The 19,201-nt window shown below is 29.2% G+C and overlaps 1 protein-coding gene across 1 annotated transcript in view; it reads right to left on the reverse strand.

The window, feature by feature from the left end:
* Nucleotides 1–5,039: 5,039 nt before the first annotated feature.
* Nucleotides 5,040–19,201, reverse strand: part of LOC129231407 (oxysterol-binding protein-related protein 3-like) — a 54,188-nt gene continuing 40,026 nt past the window's right edge. Inside the window, 9 exon segments of the mRNA XM_054865714.1 lie at nt 5,040–5,550; nt 6,920–7,042; nt 8,638–8,764; nt 8,961–9,105; nt 12,281–12,422; nt 14,488–14,566; nt 14,724–14,787; nt 17,314–17,451; nt 17,542–17,616. Of these exon segments, the coding sequence (XP_054721689.1) occupies nt 5,439–5,550; nt 6,920–7,042; nt 8,638–8,764; nt 8,961–9,105; nt 12,281–12,422; nt 14,488–14,566; nt 14,724–14,787; nt 17,314–17,451; nt 17,542–17,616 (1,005 nt within the window). The 3' untranslated portion in view covers nt 5,040–5,438.

Here is a 19,201-nt window from a genome sequence, read left to right on the forward strand (position 1 = left end):
ACCAATAACTTAATACTTTTTGAGACAATAGGTGTAATACGGAAAATTGAAGAGAAATTAGATGTGAGAAACATTTTAGTCAAAGAATTATAAAGCACAAGGATATAACACTAAAGAAATAAGTATACCATATTTTAAAGTAGTTCTTTAAGTGAGTATCCACTTCTATTTACCAATACATTTCACTTTTCTATATTGAAAGCTTGTTGTTTATTTCTGGCAACTACTCTAAATCTGCAGTGTTTTGACAAGTACTTTTGTTTTTTCATAAAACAGCCATATCATTTTGATGAAAGGCTGACACAAGTATTCAATTCTATAACAGTAGTGACTAAAGTTAATTTCAATAAATGCAATTAAATGCAAATGCATAAATTAAATATTTCATTTAAATGAAAACTAAGAAATGTTATTCTTTGCTAAATGAAAGTCACATTCTCAATAAAAAAAAAAAATGTTTTACAACAATGGAAAGGAAATAATATCTCACTCCACTAATGTAATTGTACTATTTGCGGTTTCAATGCTGACCTTTACACATGCTTTTCCACTTTATATTTTCTACTAATTTGATTATACAGCTAATGCAAAACAAAATGAATTTATTATTTTTTTCTTTTAAAGCAAGCATATAAAAACAATAAAATAAAAAGTTGTGATAAACTTCCTTACTCCTGGAGGAACTCCCTGTTTAAACATTGCAAATTGGTAGTTAAGTGACAAGAAAATTAAATTCTTCATCCTATGCAGCACACTATATTTACAGAAATAAGAGAGGAGATTTTAAAGAAAAATGTTAAACACCCATGTATTAAGACTAAGAGGTTACTGTTTTCTCCACCAGCGTAAAAAATTCTTCAGTAAATTTTACAAAGCATTCAGCACAAATGCTTCAAGCAAAACAAACTTCAATGTATTTTAAATTCCAATTTTTAGGCCAACATTTTCTCCCCCAATTTTATTTCCTTAAACTACTTCATAAATTAGAAAAATAAAATACCCTAAAGGAGTTATGTAAATACAGTTAAGGTATATATAGGTTTAACAAAGTATAAAACTTAGCTATCTTATTTTCTGGGAGACAAATAGCAGCTTAGACATGCTTAACCTTTTTAGCTCCAGAGAGACAAAATTTGCTAATTTTGTGCAATAAAACGTTGTTGATTAACTTTTATTTCTCTGCACAAAGATATTTATTTCTTATACATTACACAATTCTTAGCTTTCAATGGGAGTTATTTGAATAATATACAAATGCAAATGTGACGACCAGCAACTGCCCGTCATCAGCTAGGCTGCTCGTAGTCAGTTTATTAGTCCCCAATGAAGAGCCAATGGCCCTATTAAAGCTATTCACCCCTTGCTTATTACTGCCTTTTCTGGTAAGCTGTTCCAAGTGCCCACGACCCTACTAAAGAAGTAATTTTTCCTTATTTCCAGGTTAGCCTTAGATTGAAGTAGCTTAAAGCCCTTGTCTTGCTTTCTATGAAAAATCTCAGTGAATTAATTGATTTGAATCCTGGTCATGACTGAAGCAAAATTATGCAGATGGCTGTGAACATGGTTTGAAATGAGAAACATTGTGGCTTTCAAAAGCTTGGGTGGCCAAATAGAGATCTATTAAGAGCTAATTATAGGATTGCATAATGAATGTACTATTCTAGTGCAGAAGGGATTGATAATTCAACTCGAACTTTTGCAGCTTATGCAAAAAGCAATAGCGTTCTGAACACTTAATACTGCTGCATTTTAACAAAAATAAACAAAAAAGTGCACAAAGATTTTATCTGTTAAGTTATCTGTATTTAAAATTACATTTTGTTAAATTCATGGGAAAAAATATACCGTAATTTCTTGGAGATAAGCTACTACTTATACGTTTCAATGTTGAAATTTAACATCTGCCAGGGCAGCTATTCCAAGCCCCCCCCCCATTCTTTCTAAGTATTTCTCATGTTTGCACAATCAAGCGGCAAGTGTAGAATTCATTCAAATGCTAGTAGATTTCTCAAACTGCACCATTAAACGGATTTGCTCTCATTAAAATCCCCAAACTGCTTCAGGTTGCAGTAGGCATTTTCAGACGATTTCGCCACTGTTGTTGTTCCTTCCAATGTTGTCAGATTCATGATGGTACCAAAGGTTTCACAAAACTGGTAAACGGAGGAATCACAAACTTGTTTTTAATATTTTAATACTGTTGATTGATGATGCAGCTTATAATAATATGATTTTGAATAGTGTTTAAAAGTTTAACAATTTTTTGATATAACAATTATGACACAATGATTTGGAAATTTTTCATCCAACCAAATGTAGATGTATGTGTATTTGGCAACACTCATTTTTTTTTTTTTTTGTGTAACCGTAGAGTTTTCCGATCTTTTCTTGCACAGGAGGTATGATATTTATTTAGTACGCTTGTAGTCACTTGTTATAGTTTCATTCTTACTATGATAAATGATCGTATCCATATACATAGTAGGGAGCGGGACGTCATGTTTTGATAAGTTCTTCTGCGGCCTATATGCTAGGGCAGCTTATTTGATGAACTGTGGACTTTAGTTAGTCAATTATTGTACATGGGGCCTATATAATAGGGTCTACAGGGTTAATATCTACCTGAAATTACAGTAGCTGCTTTCATGTGTTTTTTTTTTTTAATTTAAAAAAGTAAAGATAATAACAAAGAAAATAAATATCATACAAATTTTTTTCCCTTATTTTTCTAATTTAGCATAGAAAACTTGGTAAAAGAATATCATAGGTCATGTGACTTAATAATTTTATACGTACAAGTAAGTAAGAGATTATTTCTGCTTCACATTCTTTGAAGTCATACAAAAACATTAAGTTATTGAGTTTTCCTTGAAGCAGTATGGTAAAAATACTACTGTAGTTATCTAACTGTGGTATTTACCCCACAATATAACAACGCAACTTATCTCCCAGAAAATAGAATGCAATAAACGATTGTATAACTGCAGTAAAACTTCTATTGTTCAGACATAAACACTTTCATTTAGAAAGTTGTAAATTTGAGTGTTGGCTATGGTGTATGCACAAAACTGTTTAATAAAAATAACAATGTTCAGTATTATTTGTTTTACAGTAGATATTTGGTAATCCAATATTCTGGGAAACAGAATTTTAGGTTAAATAAAATTTAAAGGTAAGTTGCATCAAGCAAAAATTAGCATTTTCTTATCAAACTTATGAGTGCAAGAAACAAGACAGTTAACTGGTTTCATGCCTTAGAGCATTTTAAAGAATAGTACTGTAAATTCTCATAAATAATTCATCTAGTCCTTATATTCCAAGTAATCAGGGACAGTGTATAACTAGAACTTATAGCCTGCTCTGGTGCATGTATTTTTTTTTCTCATAGAGAGGGGAAGATTCACGGTTCGAGCTGTTGTTCAAAGAAAATCAGTCAACTTCTGACTACAGATTTTGACCTCAGGAAGCATTCCAAATTGCTTTGTAGCATGATAGTTTTCACCTGAATTATTAAAGAACTTTACAAAATTTGCAGATTGAGCTGATTTTAATACTAAACATCTGATTTTCCAATAATGTTTTTACAACCTGTTTTTTTTTTTTAAACTAACTCTCTTATTGACTTCTAACTAGAAGTAGCTATACCATAAATAGCATTTTACACAAATTCTGCCAGAATGTAAGCATATATTATTTTAAAAATGTCTAAAAAATTTTTTTCCTCTTCAAACTTAAGATTATGTGTTTGATTGTAACTATCCTCTCTTGGACAATCAAGGAGAATCAACATCTGCTGTGTTCAACTTCAAATGCAAAGAAAAGAATAAAAAAATAACAATATTTTTTCTTTTCAACTGATATTCTTCAAACATTTAATATTAACAAATAAAAAAATTAAATCCATTTTTTTTGCTTAGAGTTTTACAAACCACATTCTGTAGCATGATAAAAAAGAGAAAAACATTGTTGAGCAACCTCTACTTGTAAAACACATGATCGGATACAATAAAATTTGTTGGCATGCATTGCAATTCATTCCTTTCTGCCCCCAAGTTAAACAAATCAAATTTAAATAGGGCATTCTGAACTAAGGTCTATTTATACATGGAAAAAAAGCAACTTTCCAAGGAAAAAGTTATGTCAACAAGAATTTTAAGCACCTTGACACTTTAATCAGTGTTTAGAGAATCCGTGCCAAATAAGGAATGTTTGAATAAAAGAAAAGAAAAAAATCCAAAATATAACTTCAAAATCTAAGTACACAATTGCATAGATAGATCTTCTGGTTTAATGCATAGAGCATAACATTTGACTTTTAAGCTAAAAACATTCATATTATTTTCTCTCCAGTATGAAGTACATTTAGTTACTTCATCTTTCATGGCTTAATATTTAATGCGGGGGGGGGGGGATAGCTTAATAACACTGGAATGATTTCATTTCGGGAAAGCATACTTGATCCAAATTACTGACAAAAGTTTGCAGTACAAAAGATCAATACATAGGCACTAAACTTTAAGTCTGCTGCTTAAGGAGCCATGTGTATGTGCAAAAGGCTATTGAAAATAAAAATTTGATAGCAAGCAATGCAAAAATGGGGGAATATCATTTATCAGAATGTAGCAAGTTTGAATTTATGAAAATGGAAATGAAAGTAGTCAACTCTCAATAACTTGAAGTCTTATAACCTAAAGATTCTTTTATCTTGAAGTTTTCTTTGAATCCCAAAATCTTGAGAAGTTTGTGCTGTCTTCCCATTACTTGCACTACCAATAACTCAAAGGTTTTAGCTGTACCCTTGGAACTTCGAGTTATCAAGCGTTGACTGTATAAAACACTAGTAAAAACAATCTAGACTACAGAAAGGGCATCAAGATTACATTTAAATATTTAAATTTTATTGTTAGCAATTTTGAACAAAAAAGCAAGCATGATGTCAACATTATCCAAAACTTTAATTTTCATTGAAATGAAAGTTAGTTGAATATAAAGTCATTTTAACAACAACAACAAAGAAGAAAAAATAAAACCTTTTAAAACAACTTAAAATAAATGAACATTTAAAACAGTTCTATTCATTAGTATAATAAAACAATAACATACTAACTAAATGCAGCATGTGTATAATATTTTAATTTAAAACAAAATAAGAGAGAAAGGGTTATATTTTAACCTGCAGCACCATTTCTTCAAGTACACTTACACGGAATGACATTTGATTTTCATTCTTTTTCTTTAAAAGATGATTATCCAAAATTTTAAATAAAGTGCTAAGTAAAATAAAGACCCTTTCTTTTGTTAAAAATTTAAAAACATAACAAGTGTAATGAATATGCTAAGTTATATATATATATGTATGTATAGATATATATATATATATCACAACTTTGTTTACTTAATGCAAAAGATGCTTATGTTACACATGCAAAATATATTAGCTACCATAACTTTTCTGAAAATGATATATTACTAAAACCGGGATTTATCCTTGTCTCCCAATATTTCTTCGTGAATACCCACTGCTCCTTATTGTCATCAAGAATAACTTTTCTATAAAGACAAAAATACTTCAGAGGTTTCTTTCATCAACAATCACATACAGTTAAAACTTTCCGAAATTAAAAATACATGTCATTTTCAATAAATACCCAAAACTTTTCAAACCAATTTTATTAATAAAATACATAATTTTTCATTTTTTCAAACCTTAAAAATTTAATGGAAACACTAGAAGATTGAGTTGTTTTAAATGGGAAATAATACAAAGGTGGATTATGCATAGTTGAAAATGAATGTTAAAGAAAAAAATCGTACACAGTGAAATAATGCTATAGTTAGTTATAGGTTTACTCCTGGTTATACAAAATCTTATTTTAGATTGGAGGAGCATAAAGCAGTTTTTTTTATACATGAAACATGAATGAATCACAGTACATATGAGAGATGGTTTCCTAACATAATTAATTTTCAAAAAATATGAGTAAATAGTTGAAAAAAGAAATCAATTTACTTCATATTTCAAGCAATGGGAAAAAATATAATAATTTGATTTTGTTGCTGAAAAATTTTTTTTCATTAACACACAAAAATACATAAATGTAAATTTAATGAATTTTAAATTTAAATATCACGGTTTGCATTTCAAATATAGTGTGGGTTCAATTGGGGATTATAGGTTGGTGGATTAGAAACAACCAACTATATACATAATATGAACAAAGTTATTGTCTTCGACACATTATCAGTTCTTAAGACATTAATTATTACATAATGCTATTTAATTTTCAGGTTTTCCTAAATACTATGCTACTTCATTTTTGATTTGTCTCACCAACTTTTACCAAGACAGAAACGAGTCTTAAGTTAGAATATCTTGCACCCATTATATGCAATTAAGATCAACTGCCATGGATAGGTACACGAACCAAAGCAGTAAAAAATAATAATAAAAATAATTTGTGAGATATTTGAAGAAACATGTTTTTGATTCCTCTTAAGCAATAGTAAGTAGTTGGAATTTGAAGTTATTTTTATGCTTTATTTTCAAAGAAAACGGAATAAACAAGTTTGTACACCAAAGCTAAAGAAAAATAGAGGACCGGGGGGGGGGGGAGGCATTGCCGGGTCAAGCAGGTTGACCAGGAACACGTTTTGAATTGCCCATCCATCATAGTGACTCTCTTCAAAGTAAAGTGAATGCTGTATACAGACAAGGCCGAAGAAGTCGCCAGGGTTGCTCTTCAAGCCTTCGACTTAATCTGCCTCTTTCTTTTTTTAAAAACTTTCTTTCCCTTTTGTTTTATTGTAACCTATTTTTTAATTTTCATTTTATACTTGCCACAGGACAACAACAACAGCATAAGATAAACACATAACATATTGTGTAACACTCAACCCCCAAAAAAAATCGGACACTTACTTGAACCACATAGGATTGTACTCAATGCCTAATTCTTCTCTTTTTTTTCGCCTATCGCGTTGTGACTGCTCAATTTGTTGTTTGCTGATCTCTGCAGCAGCAATATTTCCCTCCTCCAATAATCTATAAGTATTATGCATATTTAAAACTGCCTTGTTTAGATAACATTTAAAAATATAAAATTTAAGTTAACTTTAACTGAAAGATCTGAAAATGACCAAATAACAAACTATTTGAGGAGTAGTGATTGTAACTGATAGATTATTTAAAAGTTTCTTCAGAACTATAGTAAAACTTCTCTCTCTCAGAAAAACATTACAAGCAATTGAAGACTAAAAATGGAAAATGCAGTTAGTGCTAAATACAAATTTTACTGGGCATCCCAGGTGGATTGTGGCGCTTACTGTGTTATCCATTTTTTTGTATTATGGACTTGGACCAACCGAGATAAGTAACCTTCAATGGCACTTACTGCGCTCTCCACCGCATCACTAGCCTAACTCTTGCTCCACTGGTGGACAATAACATTGTTATTTCAACTACTTTTAGGAGGGATATGCACAAAAATTGTTTACCACAGTGATATGCTTCACATTTACTTCATTTTGACTTTTTTTTTTGGCACTTAATGCATTTTCCAATTTTAGTCTTCAATTCATAACAGCATCGATTACACAGAGTTTGTCAAATTACTGGTCTCATTACACTAAAAAAGTGTCTCTGAATAAAATAAAAAAAAACCTTTTTGATGCATCATCGTGATTCAAATTAGAACTTTTTTAATACTGGATAGTTTTCAAGGAAATAATCTATTAGCAATTTTAGTTTGAGTTATGTAGGAATTTTGAGAACGAACAAAATTATGTCTGTTTTAATGCAAAAACATGATTCTTGAAGCCATTTAAGGCTATTGTCTCTTTTAAGTAACAAATTGAAACAAAATTAATATTCTAAAACATGAAAATATTAGAATTAAAACATGTTTAAAATGATTAGGTATTATTGGCTTCTAAAATTTTAGAATTTTTTCCCATCTGATTTTAGATAACCAAAAATATACCTTTATTAAATATTATTGAAAACTCTAAAAAATACAGAAAATCTTTCAGAGATAAGTAATATTGCATGTTTTTAGGATTTCAAATCACCATTTTGCTATGAAAAAAATTAATTTAACTGATTTAAAAAATCAATTCATGTTTAGTTAATAACTAAACACATTCTTCCAGTAACAAACATTTGGGGGTTTTATTAATGTTAATTCATAAACAAAAATTTTTTTATTATTCATATTTTGTCAAAAACTTAAAACATCTCTTAAATTTTAATCATGTTAAATTAGTTTTCAGACCAAAATGTATTGAAACGCTAACTGAAATCACTCTTGAGCTATGGGATAGTATTAAGTTATAATTTATATTTCAGCTAAAACATACAAAAGAAATTTCACAACCTTTTAAAAACTGAAACGTTTTAGTTGTGTCTACTACTTTAATTTTTGGATTCTTTGAAAACAACACAAAAATCTGCAAAACAATTAGTCTTATGCTATTAATAACTGTTTTGTAGATGCTTATGTTTCAAAAGTGTTCAAACATTTTTTTAGAAAACCTTAAAAATTGTTGTCGTTTTAAAAGTTATCAGAGTTTATTGTTTAGCAATATAGTATTTTCAAGATCAAACTTCAGGAGAGGAAGAGTAAGGGATGAAAAGATTACCTTTGATCTGGACGAAATCTTGTATCAGTAGGTGGTAACAACTTTTCCAATTCAGAATCAATTTCATTAAGTTCTATGGCAAATCTGGTAAACCCATAATACAATTCATAGTCTTCTGGCATGGTGCCTAGAAAGCAAAGCAAAGTGTTCAAAATGAATGGAATTTTTTCCGATATACAAGATAATTTAGAAAAGATATTTGTAACGAGATATGCAAAATATAACCAGTCTATTTAACATATTATTTTCATATTTTATTCTTTTCATTTAATTAGTTAAAATTCACACCTATGAAAAAAAAAATTCCAGAACATAGCTTTTACCTGGTCTCCATATACATTTTACAGTTGGTGCAACTCCACAGTATAATGCTTCGGTCCATTTGCCAAATAAGTTATGTACAACTTTGCCATCCCTAGATGACACAGCTCCATACACTTCATGATGTTTATTTGACCAGTAACTAGCCTGAAAAGATGTAACAGCTATTTATTTTTTTCTTCTGGAAACTGAAACCAAATTGATTATTAAAAAAGCAGGTTAATTGCACTTTTTGAAACTTTTGGGAAATCTAAAAGCATTAAGTCAGTGCTAAAAAAAAGCATTTTTGGTTTAATACTGTGTAGTAAGTTATTTCTATTTTCCAACAGATGGAGTTACCGGAAGTGCTTGCACTAGTTTATGATAGTGACGCATCTATACAGAAGTATCATAAGCAAGCTTGAAATTCAGTGTACGTTATTTTTCAGAAGTGCAAACAATTTTATTTTTCATGGCTTAAGTATGTCAAATTTTGTGCCGGGAATTTTACTTTAGTGTTTCAGTAAAAAAAATCTGTAGTTGAAACTCACAGAACTCTTGTGGAGACTTACAGGAATCAGGTTCAGTCTGAAATAACTTGTAGAGATTGGTTTTGATTCTTTCAAAATAATGACTTTGATCTTAAAGATAAAAAAAAACTCTCACGCAGCAAAAAAAAAAAAAAAAAAAAAAAAAGAGCTGCTCAAACTAGATGAGACTATCCTGAAAGGTAACTATAGACTAAAATTATAGCGATTAAGTAGAGAATTGAAGGAAAAATGGCCGCTACATGAGCAGACACAACCAGGTCATTTTGTAACATGAGAACGGCCTGCCAAACCGGTGAAAACCTACTTAGAAACACTTAAGTGGGAAGTCCTACCCCCATCCGACATATTTACTGCTGACTACCACTTGTTCTAATGGAAGACACATGGCCTGGCTAAGAAGAATTTACATTCTAGTGAATATGCCAATAATTGGGTCAACTCTTGAATAGCCTCAAAGGATGTGTTGTTTTTTTGAAATGGGTTGCAAATGCTGCCAGAAATATGGGGAAAAGTAGTGACTAGCGATGGACAAGTAAAATGTTTTTCAATGGTTTTTTAAAATAAAACATTAATTTTCACAAAAAAAAAACCAGCAAAAACTTATTCAGCATCCTAATAAAATTTATATTATAACTTATCATGTTTTAAATGTTACCATGTAACTAAATTTCCATAATTTTACCTAGTTGTAAAAATGTAAAGCTATAAGCTACATTAATTCATGCAAATATAAATAGAAAAGTGAAAATTTGATTTTTTGCTTTTTTTTCATACATATTTTATATGTTTAGAGTACTATTGGCTTTCAAACATACAGAAAAACCTGAAAATTTTGAAAAGAAAATCAGGAGGGGGTCATTTTTTAAACTAAGACTCCTAATACTTAAATAAATGAAATTTTATACAAAAATACATTGATTACTTTTGATAAATTTAAATAAAGTGAGCAAAAAATTTATCTATGAACAGTATTATTATACTAATTATCCTCAAGAAATGATTTTAAAATAAAACCAAAAGGCTCAGAATAGATCTTCAGCTTGTTTTTTGCAAATATTTTGAAAGTAATTAAAATTTCACTTGTCACTGATAGTACAAGGACAAGAATTTAACTACATGTAATATATAATTTTCTCAATCAATACAATAAGAACTGATTCAAAGATTTCATTTATTTATTAATACAGAAGTGAACTAAACTAGATATGTTATGTATATATTAATAAGCGTAAAATTACTGACAAAAAAAGTAAATAAAATAAAATTCAGTCAGCCATTCAGCACCTAATTTTTTGATATATCACACTCTTAAAGAGTATGTGCTTTTGTTTAACATTTTTAAATTTCATGATGTTTATTTACAAAAAATAAATTTTATTTCTTTGCCTCTTAACAAAAGTTAGTTAACATCAAAATCCGATTCCCACACATGATGCAAAGAAATTGCAATTTTCAAAATGAAGACTTCAAAAGCATAAAAACAGCATATAAAATAATTTAATTCCCTAAAGTTATTTTTGAATTGCATTATGAAGGCCTACAATACACATATTATTAATACCTATCAACATAACTGTAGCAAACCTACTATTCAGCATTTAACTTTTTGACATTTTGACACTCATAACAAAGACGGAATTTTGCTCAAAAATTTTGAATTATGATTTTAATAAAAATTAAAAGAAATTTCATTCATTTGTCTCCAAACAAAGTTCAATTAACATCAAAAATAAGTAAAATTTGATTCTCCTTTCGGATTCAAAGAGATCACATTTTTCAGAATGAAGGCATCAAGAGCATAAAAAAGACAAATAAAAAAAATTATTACAGTAAAATAACTTTAGTATTGTATTTTAACAGGTCTGCATAGTGAATATTATTACTAATTACCAACATATTTGCCAAAAATTTGGTACTAAGGGGAAAAATCAGAAGTGGGGTGGTAAAGGCATAAAGGACAATACCAGATTTCAGGTATTTAAAAAAAAAACAAAAACAAAAAAAAAAATACTGGAATTCTAGTGTACCACTGGAACTCTCTGATAGAGGCATTTGACTTAAATAGAGTTCAAAACATGCATTTTTTTAAAATAGAGAAGCACTAACAAAAGTATGGAGTGCATACATAAATAATAATAGGCCACATTCGGTCGGATCATTTCCATCTTACCGTGAATGATATGCTTTGTACAACTAAATTCACTGTTAATTCATTAAAAAAATGAAGTTTTAAAGTAGATCTTAATGCAGTCAGTAAGTTTTACAGCAACAAAATAATCAAGTGCAGAACCAGTAGCACTACTGCAAAGATCTGTATTTATTGTGATACAATAAGTAGGAACCAAATCAGTAAAGATATTTATGATTTTTTATGAGACTTTTTTTTTCGACTTTGGCATCGGTTTTTATTATGTATCATTATTGTAAATCATATTTACATCTATTTCAGTTCTGTGACTATTCATTTAGTACTTACAATCTGCTTAAAATTTAGAATTTACGGGTAAAAGTTTGTTTCGGACAATTTATTCATGATCTACATATAGTCCATTAGTTTCCGAGGGAAGAGGTTAACCATGTTGTTACTAGTTCCATATTTATTCTGAATTTTTGAAATATACATCAAGGTATCAAGGTCTTTTAAAAACTTTGTCTTCCAAACTTTGTTTACCTAGCACAAACCCTTCAAGGTAATGGGACTTAATTTTATTGCCAAAGTAGCAGATGAATAGAAGGAATACAATCTAGTTCTTTTCTAATACTTTCATCATATACACTAAAGTACTACATACTTTCACGAATGTTAATTTGCAAGTTGCATCTCCATTTTCTTCAGTAATAATCATTTCTCCATACTGATCAGCCCATCGTTGAGTGCTGAACAAGTTGTGAACACATGTAGTAACTTTATTCCATTGATAGTGATCATTTGTTCTAGGTAAAAAAAATACATATATTTCAATCAAAAACAAGCATTTTAAAACATATTGTGAAAAAACACAAGTTTAGAAACTGTAATCAAAATATTTTTATGGGTAAAATACATGTATTACAGAGTAGCTGGGTCATTCCAACATGATAAACATAACACTCAGAGACACTGTTTCGCTGCATAACAAGAGTTATGAACATTTAATAATCATTTACTGGGTTTTTTTCAGAGTTTGGTGAAAGAATAGAACTTTGGTGCTATACTTCATACAAAAAACACAGTATAAATCACAGTAATCAAACACAGTATAACATTCAGAGACTCTGTATCGCTGCATAAAAAGAGTTCTGAACGTTTAATAATCATTTACTGGGTTTTTTTCAGAGTTTGATGAAAGAATAGAACTTCTGTGTTATACTTCATACAAAAAACACAGTATAAATCACATATTTTAGCTTTTGAAAATAAATTACAACACTGTGAGGAACAGGACATTTTCGCACCCTTGAATTTGCAACATGAAATTTAGCTCTCAATTTCTCCAAAGTTTAGGCAGTTATTATTGTAAAAACAATGTATTGCATTATTTTCATTCCTAAACTTCATTTTCCAAGCATAATAATACACATTTTCGCTCATAATGTAATAGGGAAGAATACTTTTTCAAAATCTGACGTGTGATGAAGGTACCCCTGATGAATGCAACTCTAAAGATGGAACATTTTAGAAAATGACCCACTTAGTTTTTTTGACACGTACGTGTCTAAATATTAATTAATAAAAAAGCACTCTCTCTGATACTTTTTCATAAAATAACCACTTCTATCAACACCATGAATAAAATGCTTTTTTATGCGCTTTGTGCAAAATTCATTTTTCTTTCCTCTGTTTTGAAGTGAAACATTTCAGATTTGAACTTCTAATAACCAACCTTTTTGTGTGACGGAAGTGACGTAGTTGTTTTTTAATTGCTGCAAAATTAACGAAAAGTTTGAAGTAATGAATTTAGTTTTGATAATAAAATTAGCAATTTAACTTTAAGGCTGAACTTAAGTAAGCATATATTTGTGGATTTTGGTCACTTTAAAAGTTTCGAAAATTGCAGGTTTTTGAGGATTTTTTTGATTTACATGTCAAGTCATCAGTTTAAGAGCATAACCACATTGCTAAGGTTTAGCCTGGAATTTAGTTTGTTAATTTTTATTACCAAAATCAACTTTATTATTACTATTATTTTTCATTGTTTTTGGTAACAATCGAGAAGCGGATTTTGGGTAATTTTTAGTTTTCTCAATGTTTAGAATCTATTCTTTTACTTCCTTTTACAAAAAAGGAAGTATTGTATCCGTGAAAATATTTTCACTCAAAAATTGACCTTAATTTCCATTTTACTCACCCCGGAATGAATGTTGAGTTTTTTTCTCCACTCAACCACATCTGGATAAGTGCCTAAGATTGTATAGAAATACAAAATATCCATTTTGATGATTCCCGAGTTAATTACAACGAGTTTTCTCTTCTGTATGTATGTGCGTATGTATGTCGCATAACTCAAGGACGGTATGTCCTAGAAAGTTGAAATTTGATACGTAGACTCCTAGTGGGGTCTAGTTGTGCACCTCTCCTTTTGGTTGCATTTGGGTGTTTCTAAAGGGGCCTTTTGCCCCATTTTGGGGAGGTTTTACATAAATTTTGTTTTGTCATTTAATAACCATACTTTTTGATTTAGACTTTAGTTATTTTATTATTACTACAGTTACACTTTAGATAACCCATAAAGAAATTCATTTTGTAACTCTCCTGGTGCTGCTTGTCAGTCTCTCGCTGTATAAAATTTGACCCTCTCTTTTGAAAGATTTAACCTTGTTAAAGTGTGAGTACCCTCTCTTTTTATCTTAATAAGTTCCTAACAAAGAGTATGTAAAAAAAATTCAGATTTCTTTCAGAATTTTTATTTTTTAAAAAAATGTGATTGGAAAATGTCAGGATTTTGGAGAATCACCCATATATATTTCAAAATACATGTCCAGTGAGAAAAGTAGTATAAATAAATTATTAAGAACTTACTTTGGTAGGTATACATGGATAGTTCCTAAAGGCAAGACTTCCATTGACTTCCCCCAAAATTTTGTTTTAATCCTCATATCTGAAACAGCATACACAAAATTAGTGCAAACTTCTTTCAACATTTTCACATATGATTTTTGGTCTTTAATTTTTCACATTCCAAATATATTCATATTTTTCAATCAGATATGGAATAAATAAGAGATGCAAAATTATTGTAAATTGCTGAAAATTACCTTGCTGAAAAATGAAATTTTGCGATTCTGCATGGCAAACAGAGACAGGTGGGTGATGGCTAACCTGTTTAACATGAAAGAATAAAAAACATTATGGCATTATAACAATTTTTTTGTTCCAGAATGTTTCCAATACAAATGTCTTTCAGGAAATTTTCAACACATATATATCTGTTTTACAACCGCTCTAAAGGTAAATCTGAAAATGCCCAGACAAAAAACCTCTACATTTGAAACTCTTTCAACTCACATGTATAGTGTATTCTACCATGCTAACAGCTAATAATATAACTGCAAAAGATTAATTTTATGCCAATGAAGAATAATTCAACTTTCAGAAGTAAAAATATCAAATTTTTGTGAAAAAACAATGGTTAAATTCTCAAAAATAAAATGGGACATAAAATATTACATTTATGTTCCTAAAAATAAAAAATAATAATAAAACTTATAGGAACAATTGATGAGATTAAAGAATAGAAGTTAAATCTTAAAATAAGCGAGGTTTTGCAGAATTGGAGGAAGCTAATAAGAATTGAAACATTTGATTTTAAACAGAAATCATTTTTTTGTAAGTAAAAAAACTCATTTTTTTTTTACAAAAACTATTTTAGACCAAACACTAGAGCTTAAATTATTTCCCATCATTGTTTTTAGCATTTCTGCTGAAAAAAAAATTAGTAACTTATCTTTAAGAATGGAATTTAAAAACATAACATATGCAACTTGATTAGGGTGTATTCAAGAAACCTTTTTTCAGAAATTTAAAATCTTAAGTTGCTAAAAAGTTGCACCTACACACCTTTGTGTATCATTTTTTTTTCATTCAAATAAAAAATATTTAAGCACATCACACAAGACCTAAATTTTTTATTTTTTACGAAAAACTCATTTTTTCTACATATTTTTTTTCAAAATTAGGGATTTTTTTTTAAATTTCAAATTGACTGATATAAGCAATGAATAATAATTTTTTTAAACATTAAAGTTTAAAAAAAAAACAACCCTTAAGCTCTTTTGCAGTGGTGTATCTTGCTCAGGTGTCACCAAAGGTAGAAATGTATAGTTTCAATTTTGTGGAACTAATTCTATGACATCTTTTTTAAAATGGAAGCAATATTTTTTTTAAACTTTAGTTTATTTAAAAAGAAAAAAAAAAGTTTTACTTAAAACTGTACACCTCGCTCATTTTTAAATCTTACTTGCTGCATTCAGAGAGAATTAAAAAGTTTAAAAGCAAAATTAAAACTACACTAAGCATAAAAAATAAGTTTAGATCAACTATACTATTAGACTGAACATTTGTCAATAAAATCAAAATATAAAGTTCATAATATTTTTTTTTTTTATATTCATCTTTATCTCTTTATTAGTAGAATATTCAGTTGCATGTTGACATACTAGTCAACAAGCTAAATAACAAACAGGAGCTATGTTTCCACATTTTGAAAATTTGCAAGCTACTTTTCCAAAATCCAGTCTGCAGTGACTCACTTGTTTCCCAGAGCATTGAATGTTTTCAGAGATATTTGACATTTTGAACATTTCTATATTATTATTTAATTGTTTACCTTCAGAAGAAGGGCACAGCAGCCCCCAAGAAGCATGTTTGAGGTATCAGAAAACGCTCCCTTTCTTGAAATTGCTGCCCCAATAAAAAAAATATAGTAAGCTGAAATTCGTATCGCTCATTAGAAAACCACGACAAAAAATAATTTAAAGATTATGCACATTATCTGTAAGTCCCTGTTTACAGTTTTAGAACCATTATAATTTAATATAATTTATAATTTAATTACTTTATAATTTAATTACTTACTTGTACAAATCTAGAAATTCTCAATACACAACTGCAATCTTTTTGCCCAAATAGCATTGTTAACTTTATAAAGGCAGTTGATTTCTTTGATAACGTCAAGTTTTCCCCCATGTAACACTTACAATGACCAACAAGCATGAGTGCAAGTATGGCGAGGTGGTCAAGACTAAAAATATTTTGAGTCCTCCCCAGCCCCCCCCCCCCAACTGCTCACAAGAATTCAAAATTATTGACTCATTTCGGCATACTTTAAAATGCAAAACCCAGAACCATTCTTTACCACCATTTTCTCTCTTTAACATTTTTCCATTATGTCTATGAAGAATTTGAAATTAATCTTTAAAACACTGCACAAATGACCTGTGCATTTCTATTCCACGACATTTTCTCCATTACACATGCCCTACAAAGTTCTAGTTTATTAATAAAGGTATTTTTATTATTTAATGCTGCTCCATTATTTTCATAACCACCTATGTGTAACATATAGAAATATATATCTTACATTTAACAGGTTATTAGTTGTTACTAAAAGTATTGCAATTTTATTTTATTTCTCATGAAAAAATGTATTATTTATGCAACATAAAATGTGAACCATAACATTTCACAAGAAAGTAAATTTGAAAAGAAAACAGTCAATTTTAATCACTTTTATAAATACATATTAATCATTAGTGAATAGATCATTCAAGGGTGAAGACACTAACTCAAAACAATGTTTTTGAAAACTCAAATGAGAGAGATAGAAAAGCAAATATAAAGTAATACTTGTTCTGCTATGAATTGAAATCCTTTATCTTCTCTAATGCATTCAAATGTTTCTCCCAAAACGGGGTTAAAAGGTTTATGACCAGCTCTATGATATGATGAGCTGTATGCAGATACTGCAAAGGCAGCTATATACACCTGAAAAGCAGAAGGAAAATAAATCAAAAACAATAATATATGATTATTTAGAAATTTGAGTGCACTAAAAGTAACAAGAGCAAAGCATACCATTCTTTCATACTGATCAACAGTTTCTGCAGCTTTATCAAGAAGCTCACTATATTCTAATTCTTCACAAAGTCGCTACAAAATAAAGAGAAAATTGAGCCTATTATTTAAGTATTGATATCTATACACACACACATGTATAAATGGGTGATTTTCAAATGCATTGACACAATAGGTTCGACACAATTTGAAAATTTTTGTTGGTATCAACATTAAAACTTTCCTAGGGATAAATTCCTTACAACTTCTAACTTTCTAACAAGGTGGTTATTTGTAAGTTAATTTGCTTAGATTTTAGAAATTCCAAAAAACTTCTTGGCAAGTCACCGTTCTTATCATAAGTGTTACCTTTATAAAATATTCTATAATTTCTTTTCTAAAAATAAATAATGTAACAAATTTTGATTGAACTATCTTAAATACTCAAAAGTCAAAATGGTATAAATATTGATTCAATTAAGAAATTTTAAGCATTAGTAAAACTTTTTCTCATGAGTGTAACTTTGTTTCCAAAATAAAGAGTAAAGTTTACGATAAAAACATTAATTAATACATGAAATGTTTTTATTGCAATTAGCATGAATAGCTAAAAAATTTCGATATTGAAACCAATTTTTAAAGATCAAAGAAAAAGTTTATTAATACTAATGCTGAATTTTAGCTATAGTAACACTCATGAGAGATGACCTCAATGAAATAATGTATTGCAGATGTTTGGCTGTAACTCCTCTAAAATGGTAGTTAGTTGAATACCATGTCTAAAGAAAGAGTTTTTCCTAAACAACGCACACAAATTTCAATTTTGCAAACATTAACTTTGTGTTAGTGTTCAATCTTCAATTTTTAATACATGTGAATTTATTATACAGAGAAACTTCGATAAGTCAAAGTTGTGGGGAATGCGAAAAAAATTCGAGTTATCGAAAATTCGGCTCATTGAATTCGAAAAGAAAACGATAGAATAAAATACCACATTTTCTTAATATGAGCAAAAAGGAGATAGAATAACGTATCTGAGATAATATTATTAACTCAAAGCAACAGCAAGGATATCTTACTGTTATTCCTGGGATTAGAGGCCTTACTGTTGCTCTGAGATGGTGATATATATACTTGACATAATTAATGTACACTATAACTCTATAAGTTCAAGAGTTTGTATAAGTTGGAAAACAAATTTATAATTTTATGTAGGATATAACAATTTTTGCATACCAAAAAATTTATTTAAAAAAAATCTCACATTAAACATTGCTTTGAACAAAAATTTGTTCATTCATTAATAGTCCTAGGATACTTTTAAAGCATCAAGAGGGAGTCGAGAGCATTCCGATGGGATCCTGTAATAATTCACAATACATTTGCTACTTTCTTGCACTGTTTTTTACTTCCTGTTACGAAGTAAAGGGAGTATTGTATTTGGGGAAAAAATTTCACCAAAAAATTGACCTTAATTTTTATTTTGCTCTCGCCCAAATGAATATTCAATATAAAACATACAAAAATGATGAAGATTATGCAAACTTTCTAGTCAGGAGAAGGAAATTTTCATTACTAGCTAATTAAAGTAACAGAAAAAGCTTATTAATTTACAACCATGAAAAAATGCACTGAATGCAATGGATTTAAGGTAAACAATGCCTAACTACAAGCTCATGCA

The sequence above is a fragment of the Uloborus diversus genome, chromosome 10 (genome assembly GCF_026930045.1).
Source record: "Uloborus diversus isolate 005 chromosome 10, Udiv.v.3.1, whole genome shotgun sequence".
In the NCBI taxonomy this organism is placed as follows: domain Eukaryota; kingdom Metazoa; phylum Arthropoda; class Arachnida; order Araneae; family Uloboridae; genus Uloborus; species Uloborus diversus.